Source organism: Grampus griseus (assembly GCF_964374135.1).
Source record: "Grampus griseus genome assembly, chromosome: 8".
Classification (NCBI taxonomy): domain Eukaryota; kingdom Metazoa; phylum Chordata; class Mammalia; order Artiodactyla; family Delphinidae; genus Grampus; species Grampus griseus.
This window is the reverse complement of record NC_139002.1, coordinates 57,660,518-57,674,306: the sequence shown is the minus strand read 5'-3', so window position 1 is coordinate 57,674,306 and position 13,789 is coordinate 57,660,518. Positions and strand designations below refer to the sequence as shown.

The window sequence follows — 13,789 nt, the reverse complement described above, 5'->3', positions numbered from 1 at the left end:
AGGTGATTTTTGTGTTTTAAAAATATTTTTCTATTAAAAACATGTATAATTCTTTTATAATTAGAAAGAAGCCTTAACTACGTGATTCAATGCAAATATACTGAAATGCTTATAGAGGTTGTCTTGAGGTTGTGAAATTATGTTTTTCCTTCTATTTTTTGTTTTTTCCTTATGTTTTTTCCTTCTATTTTGCTATATTTTCCAAAATGAACTTGTATTATTTAGATCTCCTGAAAATATAAACAAAAAGAAAACAAGATGCATTCCTCATACTATCCATACCAAAGAGGAAGTCAAAGATTATAAAAGCTACTCTTTTAATTAAAGGAAGTAAAAACTGCTCATGACATAGTTTGATTTCTGTTGTACCAGTTGCAAGTGGATTTTATAAACTTGGAATTAGCTGATAAAACTGCTACCCACATTATATTACTTTGGATATGGGATGGATAACTTATGTATTCTGTCTGAAAAAAGAAAGCAGAGCCTCAAATTAAGGCTATTATCCTGTATCAATTCAAACAACCCTCCATAGCAGAGAGCACAGTAAAGAGGTTAAGAACTTAGGATCTAAAGACTCAGGATAGAGTCCTGGCTTTGTCTTTTATTAGCTTGGGTGATCTTAGACAAGTTACTTCACTAAATCTTGGTTTTTTTCATCTGTAGATTGAAGATAATAAGGTATCTAATTCACAAACTGTTTTAATCATTAAATTTGATAGTGTTGTTCACATAGAGCCTTTAGCATAATATCTAGCCTATAACAAATATCAATTAGAAATTTAAAATTATAATAATAAACAACAATAAGTATTAATATCGTTTGAGCCTGGAGAATTTCCTAGTTTAGGTAGGAATATAATTTTAAGTATGCTCCAAATCCCTAGTGTGAATAAATGGTAAGGCAAAGGTCAAAATCACTTGAAGTACCTTTAACTGTGGGGTTTTCTTTGTGTAAATTTGGAAAGTAAGATTGGAATTCCACCAGTGTTCTATCATTGGGCCACCAAACTGTACCGGAAACACAAATCTCTGCTGGAATTTCACCACTGTAAGGAGAACCAGACACATAAGCACATGTCACACCACCCAACTAGAGCCATCTCATCAATCCATGCCTTGACACCACCCACCTCCCTTTCAAATCTAAGATCTCTTTCAGGAATCCAGTCAGTGTAATTTCACAAAAGTGTTAGGGTTATTAGGACTGAAGGAACAGAGACAGAGAGAAAATCCTGGATACAGCACAGAGAAGATAAGCAGGGCTATGTTGCTCTGCTTTGCTATGAGAAATGAATGTCAAGCATAGGAGCACAGGATGTGTAAAGAGACATACCATACACTTCACTGGGTGTAAGGTATGACCAGTGTTTTAAAAGACAAGTTGATAGGTAATGTAATGAAAGAAGGGGGCTGGCTGGATGTGGGACAATGAGGGATAAATGAAGAGAAGAACCGAATCAAAAACTGTAATAATGAAAATGAGTTTATTTTCTGGCTGAAGACTAGGGGACTTCTCCTGTCACACTTATACAAGGTTCTAAGTACTGATCTTAGTTTGCAGTATTAGGCAGAACGGAGTCTGTCTTTTCATAGATGGAAAGGAAGGGGTTTCTGCTGTAATAGCAAGTGTAAATGGGATAAAGTGATGGTAGTATCTGAGTCTGTGCTCACTGCTATGTGGATTTAACAGGTTTAAAAAAAAAAGGAATTTGGGGCTAGAATCATTTGATATGAATAAGTTCTGTTACTTACTAATGAACCATTTCAGCCACAATTTATCACCTGTAAAATAATCTTCCAGTCCATTCACTTCTAGACCCTTAAAATGGATCTGAAGAACCCACGCAAAAAGGCCCAGTTACAGAGAATCCACTATCTCTGATATTCATTCAAACTGCCCATTTGACCTACTGATGTCTATCCTTGCCATCTTACTTCTTGACTCTTTTTATTTCTTTAGGTACTCATGGACAGGATCTAGGTCTTGCTATCTGGATCCATCCACAGGAACTGTTAACAAAAGGTCTGGGCCCAGCAAGCGCACACCCACTAGACCAGTTTACCTGCTTATCCCACCACGGAAAGAGAAGTAAGACAACACCTACACCTCAGTGGTGTGCTGAGAGGATCAACTGAGGTAACAGATAAAAAAGCACTTTAAAACACTATAAAATCTTTTATGTACAAACAGAACTGTATTTCAACCTGGTGTTACTCAGATTTCTCCTTATTACTTAAGTATGTTTTGGTACTATATTATTGTATTTGTCATATAATTCTCTGTTCTTAAGCTCATTTTTTAAAAAATAAGTTAAGGCAATAATGGAAGAAGAAATTCATGTAAATAAATTGCTAACAATATGCCAAAGCAGACTTTTTTAAAGTGCTGGAAGGGATCCTGAAAATAACTTGTCCATCCCATATTATATTGTTAAGAAAGGCCCAGAGATGAAAAGTCATTGTGTCTAGGGTCACACGATTAAGTGTGTGGTATAACCAGAACTAGAACTCTTCCAATTCCTGGCTTGATGCTTATTCCACATGTCCCATACTATCTTTCCCAGAAGGACAAAGGGAGAACTCAATCGCTGTGGCCAATAATAATAATAATAATAATGCATGAGAAGCAATATAGATGAAAAGCACAATGATTTGGAATCAAAAATGTTCTAGTTCAAATTCTAGTTCTACCATAAACCAGTTGTGTTATCTTAGACAAGTTACTTAACTGATATATGCCTCAGCTTCCTCTTTCTTCATCTGTGTGTGTGTGTGTGTATGTGTTTTAAAAGATTACATGATTAATGTATATAAAACACTGAGTAGAGTTCTTGACACATAATTTAGTGCCCAATAAATGTGAGCTAGTATTAGTTACATACAACTTTAGAGTTTAATGCTTTTACATTCATTATCCCATTTGACTGTCCATTAAGCCCCTGTGTAATACAGGCAGTTCTTGCTTTGTAGATACTATGTTAACTGAAACTCGTGCATATCAGAACCGTGCTTGTCCTTGCTGTACCTCCATTTTACAGATGGGGAATCTGAGGCTCAGAGAAGTTTTAAGGAACTCATAAATGTCCTGTAGGTAGAAGGAGGTAAATGGGGAAGACCTGAGAAAAGAATCCAACATTTTTCTTTGTATTGGGGTTTGATAAAAACAGTTTAATTGCATTAAAGCTCCTCAAACACACTGACTGACTTCAGCCAGCAGAATCAAGTATACATTCTCGAATGCTTTTAACAAACCTCCAGAGCACCTTCTGTTGCTATCGATAATTTAAGCATACAGAAAATAAAAATATGAAAAATTTTAAATGCCCTAATTCTTCCTTATGGTGATGGGGAAAGTGAAACAATGTACTCTAGTAAAAGAGTATATTAAATTATTTAGGTGCTGTTTTTAAGGGTAAATAAGTATTTATTTTAAATGCTTGTGCTGGATATACTCACATCAAATGAGAAATGATACATGTGCAAGATTATTCACTGAAGCACTGTCTTTAATAGCGAAATATTGAAAACTTAAATATTAAAAGTTGAAAATATTACAGTAAGTCCAAAAAGCCAGTCACAAATATCACATATTATATGATTCCATTTATATGAAATGTCCAGGATGGGAAAATTGAGAGAGACAGAAAGTAGATTAGTAGCTGCTTAGTGAAAGGGGGCAAAGAGAGAAATGAGGAAAGAATGCTAATAAGTATGGGATTTCTTTTAGGGGGGATGAAAATGTTCTAAAATTAGATTGTGGTGATGGTTACACAACCTATGAATACATTAAAAATCATTGAGTTGTATACTTCAAATGGGTGAATTGTATGGTATGTGAGTTATACCTTGATAAAGCTATTTTTAAAAAGGGAAGAAAAGAAAAACGTCAATAGTTGAAAGAACATGATCTAAGCATCAGGAGTTCTGAGTTACAGTTTCAGCTATGTCACTGCCTTTCTGCCTTGCATCAGAATACTCATAGCACCTCTGGACCAGTTTCCTCACTTGTAAAGTAAAGGAATTAGATTTACTTCAAAATTCTTTCTGCCTCTAAGATTCTATGATAATACAGGAGTATATGAATAATTAGGGATTCAAAAATTCTTCCAAAGCCAAAATATCTAAGGAGCAGAAATCAAGTTCTCTCTTACTTCCATCTGTAATTTTACTGGATGCGAGTCGAACCACCTCAGTGATCAAAGCTGTCTTTGTCAATCCGTTTTTGGAAAAGCCCATAGGAAAGTGATATTCCACAAAGAAGGTGCTAAAAAGTCGAAACAAGAAAAGTAATTAAAAAACAAACCAAATAATAAACGTATTTTCTCTCTGATAAATCCTACATATCTTTCAAGGCCCTATTTTTAGAACCTCAGGTCCTCAGAGGACCGACCTGCTCTTTTCAAAGCCTTTACCAGTCTTGCGTTCCCACAGCACTTTTCATATAAAACATCTCTTTTGGCCCCTAAAGCCCTATCATATTGGGTTGGCCTAAGAGTCTGTTCGGGTTTTTCTGTAACATCTTACAAAAACCCGAACGAACTTTTTGGCCAACCCAAGAGACAGCCATTTAAATGTTTCTCTCTCCTGTTGACTGTAAGGCATGGAAGAATGGAGCCTGGGTCTTAATTTTCTTTATTCTCATACTTTTAATGCTTGGGACCTAGTGGGGGATTCAGTACATTTTTGTTGATTGAATGAAGCATATGAAAGCACTTTACAAATCATAAAGTACTACGTAATTATTTATTATTACTACCAGACACACTTTCCAGAAATGTCAAATTTAGTTTTCCCATGTTAGAGACATACCGCTTTTTTGTTGTCAGCTTAGGTAGTCTCCCAGGAAAGCTTTTTTTGCCAGGGGTCTCCTGGAGACTATCTGGAGGAACTCCCATTGTTTCGATGATGATTCTGACTGAATGTGTTCTACCCAGAAGGGCCAGTCTATCCACACTTAGTGTCATCACTTGGGCATCTTCTGGAGTTTCTGATAGCATCTGTTGTTCAATCAAGTTTCTGAAAGGAGTTCATATAGACAGTGAGGCAGATGGTAAGAAGCCAAATATGAAACGATCTAGTTGGTACAGGCAAGAGGAGGAAGGAGGAAAGGCAGCAGGCATCTTAATTCACAAGTTATCAAAGATTGGGAAATGGCTTTAATCATCATAATTCTGGTCCTAATCTACATGAAAGAAATCTCAAAAAATGTAAAAACAGGGACTTCCCTGGTGGTCCAGTGGTTAAGACTCCACGCTCCCAATGCAGGGGAACCGCATTTGATCCCTGGTCAGGGAACTAGATGCTGCATGCCGCAACTAAAGATCCCACAACAAAGATCCCACATGCGGCAACAAAGATCCCGTGTGCCACAACTAAGACCCATGCAGCCAAAAAAAAAAAAAAGTAAAAACATTCTTGTAATCCAAAGGCTTATTATCTCCACACAAGTACAGAAACTGATATAACAGAATTAGGTTTTCAACAAGGGATACAGACTTTACTTCAGTTATTCACTACTTTAATATAACTACTATCATCACTTTTGTGTATTCCTTTTCATTTGCTTTCTTTATGCATATTTTCTACATTAAGTGTAACAGAGCACACATACAACTTAGAATTCTGCTTTCTCCCTTAATTATTTTATCACATCCATCTTTTCATGTTATTGCATGTTTAAGGACTGCAATACTTAATGAGTTACTGTAACTCAACCAGTCTGACAGTATTGGCAAACACAGGTGATTTCACTTGAAGAGATCTTGTGAAAATAATCTTCCTTTGCTTTTGACTCTAAACAAGCATTCATAAAGAGGCTCACCTATTTTTCTTGCCCACCGCCTTCTTCTTCAACTTATGATCATTTGACTCTAGAACCTTAGAAGATCTGGCAAGAGCTTTTGACTGGCTCATTTTTTTAGAAGGGACAACATCATCATCTCCACTGAAGACATCACTGACACTGGTATCAGATTTCTATGGGGGGAAGAAACAAAAAAAGAGAGGCACTAAAAGATAACTGCTTTGGGGATAGTGGTAATGAAAACATTTCTCTAAAAGTAGTAATCAAAAGAGATAACTGACACCAGGAAGATAATCCTGTTTCTCCTGGCTATATAAAAATAATATGAAGTTCACAAAAATAACCTACAAGTTCAGTTCAAAGAAAATAAATGAAAATAGATTCTTCTTTTGAATCCTCAAAAGTAATAACAACCACTATTTACTGACTGCCTTCTATGTATCTGGTACTATGTTAAATGCTGCATGTGTATTTCTAATCCTTAGTACATTCCTGTAAGGTGTCCCCATCTCAATTTTTTTTTTTCGGTACACGGGCCTCTCACTGTTGTGGCCTCTCCCGTTACGGAGCACAGGCTCCGGACACGCAGGCTCAGCGGCCATGGCTCACGGGCCTAGCTGCTCCGCGGCATGTGAGATCTTCCCAGACCGGGGCACGAACCCGTGTCCCCTGCATCGGCAGGCGGACTCTCAACCACTGTGCCACCAGGGAAGCCCTAAAGATTCTACTTTTTTTCAGCACTCTATACTCCTAATGATTCATTCTGCTTTTAATCTTGCTAAGATGAACTGTTTATTATATGTCACAAATTTTCGTAATGGCAGAACCAGTGGGTAAACCCCCGGTAATTTTATCGTGAGAAAAGGCAGCTGAAATTGACTAATCAGCTCTAACACAAATGCAAAATAAGAAGACAGCGTTACAGTTATTTGGCTCCAATTAAAAAAAAAATCTTTTTGTTATAAATGCAGGAGACCAATCCAAAGTAGTTTTAAGCTTATCACCTCCAACTCCCTTTTCTCAGCATCTCAGGGTATATAACGTATTGACCTGTCATAAGGGTAACAAATTAATAGTTAAATAGGCATGATCAGAATGTCCTTCTAGGAGGCAATGTAACTTTTCCAAGGTGAAATTACAAAGCTTTTTGCACTTAAGTTTTTCTTTGTTAAGTGGCAGCTTCTAAAAATGGTTTTGACAAGGTGATCAAAAGCTAGATGGGTTCACAGCCTGAAGAAAATTAGAGTAAATATAACCAGGTTGTTCAAAAGCTCATAATTTCAGGAAACAAAACCACAAGGTAATGCTGAATTTCTAAGCTGTGGATGTTATTCAATACTAAGAACATTAAACACTGACCCCAGGGAAGGACATGAGCATTCTAACTCCTTGGTCTTCCCAGTGCCTCAAGGCCAATTGGTTCACTCCTTCTTCCAGTAAACAAACATTTTCTAAAATTATTTTGTTCAGATAGCATGGGGGATTACTTAGTACCATTCACACATTCATTCGTTTATTCACTAAGAATTCACTGAGTACTCAAAATTCTATCAGGCCTTTGTTTTACAGGTAATAAAAAGATAATGAAGACATGTTTTTGTTCATGAGGAACTGTATCATACAACATAAGGGCTGTAAGAGAGGTATGTGCAGGATATTGTGGACATTCAGGCAACAAACTCTGCTTAGAGGAGTCTGGGATGGTTTCTTCATAGAGGTGATGAGTTGATTTTTAAAGAATGAAGAGAAGTTTACCAGATGTATAAGGGCATTTCAACATCCTTCAACAGGTAGAAGGACCAGTATGAGCAAGAGATATGGGGATGGAAAAAGCTAGACTGTGAGACAATCAGTATGACTGGAGTCTCCAGTGGTTACAGGGCAAAAGTGGGAGATGAGGTTAGGGAGGTCAAGTCAAGATCAGATTCTAATGCTATGCTCAAGACTTAGGAGATGGTGTGGTCTAGTGGGAACAACATGGGCTTTTTGCCAGACAGACTAGGGTAAGAATTCTAGTTCTGCCTAACTACTAGTAATTAATGTCTCTAAGCTTTTATTTCATGATATGTAAAAGGATAACACTATCTCATGGGGCTAGTAAAAGAATTAAATGAAATAATGAACTTAAAACATTTGGCACAGTACTTAATAAATAACAGGTAACGTAAATTCCCTGGCACACAGAAAATGTGTACTAAATGTAAGTTCCCTTTCTCTTTTCTCCTACAGGTAACACAGTATCAGTGATGACTTTTAAGGTAGAAAGTCATTAAATCCTAACAATTCACAGTGTCTTTTAAGTCCATCTCCTCCTTTCCAATCCCACTGCTGCCACTCTCATTCTGGCATGCTCTCTCTCTCTCTCTCTCTCTCTGTCTCACACCTCCAATAACCCAATGGCTTCCTATCTGCTCCCATTATTCTCCCCACAGTTGACCTCCTACATCACTGCCAGTTTAACATTCCTAGAACACTATTTCAGTCATGTCATTTCCTCCTCACTCGACATTCAAACGCTGTTACAGACTGCTTATAATGCGCTAGCCTGCCTCGTCAATGTCTCTTCCACACGAATTCTTACCCAGTCAAATTAGATGCCTTGTAGTACACAAACTGCTTCTCTAAACAGGTCATTCTTTCTATTCCTATTTCATATCGTTTATCTCTCTGAACAGTACTTTTCAAGTCTCAGTTAAAATCCCTTATCCCTCATGATGCTCCTTCCTGACAATCTCATGTAAAAGTCCTCCCTGCTTCTTCTGCACCCTGGTCACCCTCATTGCTTTTCCACTGAGCTGGTATAAACTACACTGTATTTCAGGTATCTTTGCTGACCTGGAGAAAAAGAAAATAGGGAATATGACAGCAATCTTCACAAATATGATTATTTGTGGAACAGTGAATGAACTCATTTTGTATACACTCTAGAAGATGCTAAACCAATGAATAGAACATACGGCTTGACATAAGAAAGAACTTTGAAAATGCTAAAACTGCCTGAAAAGAGAATGTTCTGTCTTAAGGGTCAGTAGAGGTATTTGTCCACCATGAGTAGAGGTGTTTCTGGAACATCTGTATCTGAAAAGATACCAGTCAAGGGTGGTTCTGAGGGTATACCTACATTAGCTCTTCCTTGAAAGAGCTCTTAGGAAGCCACATAATATATTAAGATTATAGGCTTTGGACTCAGGTAAACTTGAATTTGAATCCTGGCTCTAACACTTGCTTGCTATGATGTGTCCTTGGACAAAATAATTAATCTTAGTAGGCTTATCTCCTCATCTGTAAAACGAGGATAATACTCTCCTCTTCAGATTGTGATTATAATTAAATAAGGTATGTAAAATGGATAGCTTTCTGTCTGGCAAGTGGTAACATGCCTACACTCACTAATATTATTAATACTCTTGTTCTCCAATTCCTAAAGTTTCAGATTCAGTGACTTACGGGTGCTGTGTAAAACAAGTTCTCCAGGAGACTCTGGTCATACTGAGGGTCACTGGGCTCACTGCTGCAATACACATCACTCCCAGGAGATGGGGAATCTGGAGGAGAGCCTAGCCCGTCCCAGTAACGACCTTGGGATAATTCGGCACTGCAGAGATAAGAAAAACAAAGCAGGACTTTAAGAGAAGTTTCAGCTGAGCTATTCTTTTTCTTATTAAACGCTTTGAAGTTCTAAATGTGGAAGAAAATATGTTAAACAGAAGACTTACATTAAACAGAAGATTATCTGATAAATAGTTTCATAGTATATTCCCCCTCCTCTGGGGTGTCAACAGCTAGCATTCAAAAAATACACTACTGACAGTGATTGTGATCGCATTCATTTATTTAACAAACATTTTAGTGGGTAACTATTATGTGCCAGGCATGGTGTTAGGTCCTGAATGCTACAGAGATGGCTAACCTAACTTGTTCTACTCTTGTGCTGCTTATGGTCTAGTAGGGAGGAAAAAAGGCAAAGAATTAACTATAATTCAATGAGTTAAATGTTATATACTGTTTTTGTGAAGAATGGCTAATTCATAAATATGCCTTCTTCTATTAAGCAAAAATATGTGTATTTAGGTTAATTATGGCAAGATTAGTTCTATGTGGGATAGAGAAATAAGTAAAACAGATACTCTAGTTATAAAGAGTTTGTAAACTAATAAGAAACATAAGCATACAAATACGTGTATATTTCATTCATTTTTGTTTCTCCTATAGTAACTAGCACTTAATGAACATCTGTAAATGAACTTACTGATTCTTAATGAACATGTTATTAATAATAAAAACAATATTTATTAAGTACTTAATATATGCCAAACACTGTGCTAAGCATTTCAATTATTCTTTCAACTTTGCTTCCCTTTCAAGCTAGCTACTATACTTTTTTTCCCTTCTGTAGTTTCCCCAAAACACGTGATCACTACCTTCAAATTAGATCATGTTCCTATAATTCTTGGAACAAAAACATGCTCAACAAATAGATGCTCAATAAATGTTCCTTTCTTCACCTTTCCTTAATTTATAGCAGAGTTTCTCAACCTTAGCACTACTGACATGTTGGGTCAGATAATTCATTGTCACTGGGAGCTACTCTGTGCATTTTTGATCCCTGGACCCTACTCATCAGAAGCCAGTAGCACTCCTCCAGGTGTGACAATCCAAAGTATCTCCAGACATTACCAAATGTCTCATGGGGTGGGGGTAGGGGAGAACTGCCCTCCAGTTGAGAACCACTGATCTATAGTAATCTCTCTCTGAAAGGTCAAGAACAACTTCCTAACTGCCAAAATCCAACTAACAACTTCCCAATCCACACAGCTTCTCTGCAGCTTGTGAGCACTGCTCCTTTTTGAAGCTCGAGTTCTTGGTATTCTACACAATTCTCATTTGCCACTTATGGTTCCCCTTCCCAACCCCCTCCCCAGCACCCCCCCACACCAGTTGCTTTTCTCCCCTCTTTGCACACCCTTAAATTTATGAATTCTGTTCAGTATATAGTCCTCTACCCTTTTTTCCCCCCCAAAATTAACATTTCTTTGAATTTATTCTTCTGTCTTTGACACAGAAAAAGGCATGCCATTTCCCTCCATGCAATATTTAGGACATACTTATAACCAGAAACTGGGAGAGGTCAGAAATATTTTGCACAGGCCAGAGGCCTGGGGTTCCTGTTGGGAGGGCAGGAGATATAAAAGTAAAAGAAAAAGGGTCTGGGAAGGGTTGGAATTTGTCTGTATTCTTTGGCTACAAGACAAGTCCATTCTCAGAACTTCCTTCTTTTTCTTTTTAATCATGTTTTAATCAAAGAACACATGTACCTATTTTATATTTTTATTTAAAAATAAATTTATTTATTTTGGCTACGCCGGGTCTTAGTCTGCAGCATGCAGACTTCTTTGTTGCGGCATGCATACGGGATCTAGTTCCCCGACCAGGGATTGAACCCGGGCCCCCTGCACTGGGAGCCCCAGGTCTTACCCACTGGACCACCAGGAAGTCCCTACACATACCTATTTTAAAAGTCAAATAGGACTACCAAGACATAATGAAAATCAGTAGCTGCCTGCCTCCTTAGAATCACTTTCAGCTCCTTAAGATGTTTCTTCTGGTATTTACCTTCATATTTCTAAGTAACACATGTGTACTGCTATTTTCTGATTTTTCACTTTTCACTTTTCTAAATGATTTATGGACTTTCTAGCATGAAAAATGAAGGATCCACTCTCTTATACCATTATTCTTGGAAACAGATTTCCCTTTCCCCCATCTTCTCAATTTATATTACAATTTTTTGTTGTTAATCTTCAGGGTTAACATCATATCAGAGCCAAGTATAATTTACTATACTTTCTTTACGACTTCTAGTTTTCCTTGTTTTAATAACTGTCTTAACTTTCATTTACTTAGTTTTCTACGTGCCTATTACTATTTCATTATTGAACTCTCCAAGAGAACGGACAGATTTCTTCTCATTCTGCTCAAACACAGGAGCAATGTGATTCCACCTACCCTTTCCCCTCCTTAGAAATATCCCTACTGAAGCCCTGTCCTGCTTCCATAGAAGTGTTCGCTCTCAAAATATGACACAGGCCATAAAGCTCCTCTTCTCTTTCTTCTCTGTTACATCCCCTACTTCTTGGACTCCATGCCTTGCTCTTTATTCCTATATTCTCTTTGTTGTAGAGAATACCCTATGGTTCCCTGAGAACTAGTGCAAGAGAGGCAATCTTTCGAGTCCCTGCATGTATGAAGATATTTTTACTCTACCCTCACACATGATTGATTGGAAACGGAATTTGAGGTCAACAATTAAGAATTTTCAGAATCCTGGGACTTTCCTTGTGGTCCAGTGGGTAAGACTCCATGCTCCCAGTACAGGGGGCCCGGGTTCAATCCCTGGTTGGGGAACTAGATCCCACATGCATGCCGCAACTAAGAGTTCGCATGCCACAACTAAGAAGTCCACATGCTGCAACTAAACATTCTGCAATGAAGATCCCGCACGCCACAACAAAGATCCCACATGCCGCAACTAAGACCTGGCACAGCCTAAACAAACAAACAAAAAAGAATAAATAAATAAATATTAAAAAAAAAAAAAGAATTTTCAGAATCCTGAAAGCAATTCTCCACTGTCTTCCATGGAGCTGGAAGAAAACTCTTTTTTATTTCTGGCTTTATTGAGGTATAATTGACAAATAAAATTGTAACATATTAAAAGTGTACAATTGATGACTTGATATACATTGTGAAAGAATTCCTCTCATTGAGTTAATTAATGCACCTATCACCTCACATATTTCCTTTTCCCTTCTTTCTTCCTTCCTTCTTTCCTTCCCTTTTTATTTTCTTGTGAGAACATTTAAGTTCTACTCTCTCAGTAAATTTCAGTTATGCAATACAGTGTTATCAACTATAGTCACATTATAACTAGATCCTCAGACCTTATTATTCTTATAACTGAAAATTTGTACCATTTTACCAACCCCTCCCTATTTTCTCCAACCCCCAGAAACCACTTTTTGATAATGTTTCAATAAATTTGACTTTATTTTTGATTCCACATATAAGTGATACCATGTAGTATTTCTCTCTCTGGCTTATTTTGCTTAGCATAATGCTCTCCTGGTTCATCCATGTTGTCACAAATGACAGGATTTCCTTCTTTGTTAAGGCTGAATAATATTCATTCCATATTTTCTTGATCCATTCATCCACTGATAGACACTTATGTTGTTTCCATACCTTGGCTATTATGTATAATGCTGCAATGAACATGGGAGTACAAATATCTCATCAACATAATGATTTCAAGCAAACTAAACGTCCATCAACAGAGGAATGGATAAAGATGTGGTACATATATACAATGGAATATTACTCAGCCATAAAAAGGAATGAATAATGACCTCTGCAGTGACATGGGTGGACCTAGAGATTGTCATACAGAGTGAAGTAAGTCAGAAAGAGAAAGCCAAACATCGTATAATATTGCTTATATGTGGAATCTAGAAAAACGGTTCAGATGAACTTATTGGCAAATCAGAAAGAGAGTTACAGAATAGAAAATAAACTTCTGGTTACCAAGGGGGGATGGGGGGGTGGGATGAATTGGGAGACTGGATTGACATACATACACTGCTATATATAAAATAGATAATTAATGAGAACCCACTGTATAGCACAGGGAGCTCTACTCAATGCTCTGTGGTGACCTAATGAGAAGGAAATCTATACAACAGTGGATATATGTATATATATAACTAATTCACTTTGCTGTACAGCAGAAACTAACACAACATTGTAAAGCAACTATACTCCAATAAAAAAAAAAGATAAACAACAAGGACCTACTGTATAGCACAGGGAACTCTACTCAATACTCTGTAATAACCTATATGGGAAAAGAATCTAAAAAAGAATAGATATATGTATATGTATAACAAAACCACTTTGCTGTACACCTGAAACACAACATTGTAAATC

The 13,789-nt window shown here is 37.1% G+C and overlaps 1 protein-coding gene across 1 annotated transcript in view; it reads right to left on the bottom strand.

The window, feature by feature from the left end:
- Positions 1-13,789, bottom strand: part of C2CD3 (C2 domain containing 3 centriole elongation regulator) — a gene marked incomplete at its 5' end in the record, with an annotated part of 129,028 nt that overhangs the window by 76,198 nt on the left and 39,041 nt on the right. The window contains 5 exons of the mRNA XM_082659671.1: positions 931-1,049; positions 4,155-4,267; positions 4,813-5,019; positions 5,825-5,979; positions 9,254-9,401. Coding sequence (XP_082515797.1) covers positions 931-1,049; positions 4,155-4,267; positions 4,813-5,019; positions 5,825-5,979; positions 9,254-9,401 — 742 coding nt within the window. The remainder of the gene's footprint in view (positions 1-930; positions 1,050-4,154; positions 4,268-4,812; positions 5,020-5,824; positions 5,980-9,253; positions 9,402-13,789) is intronic.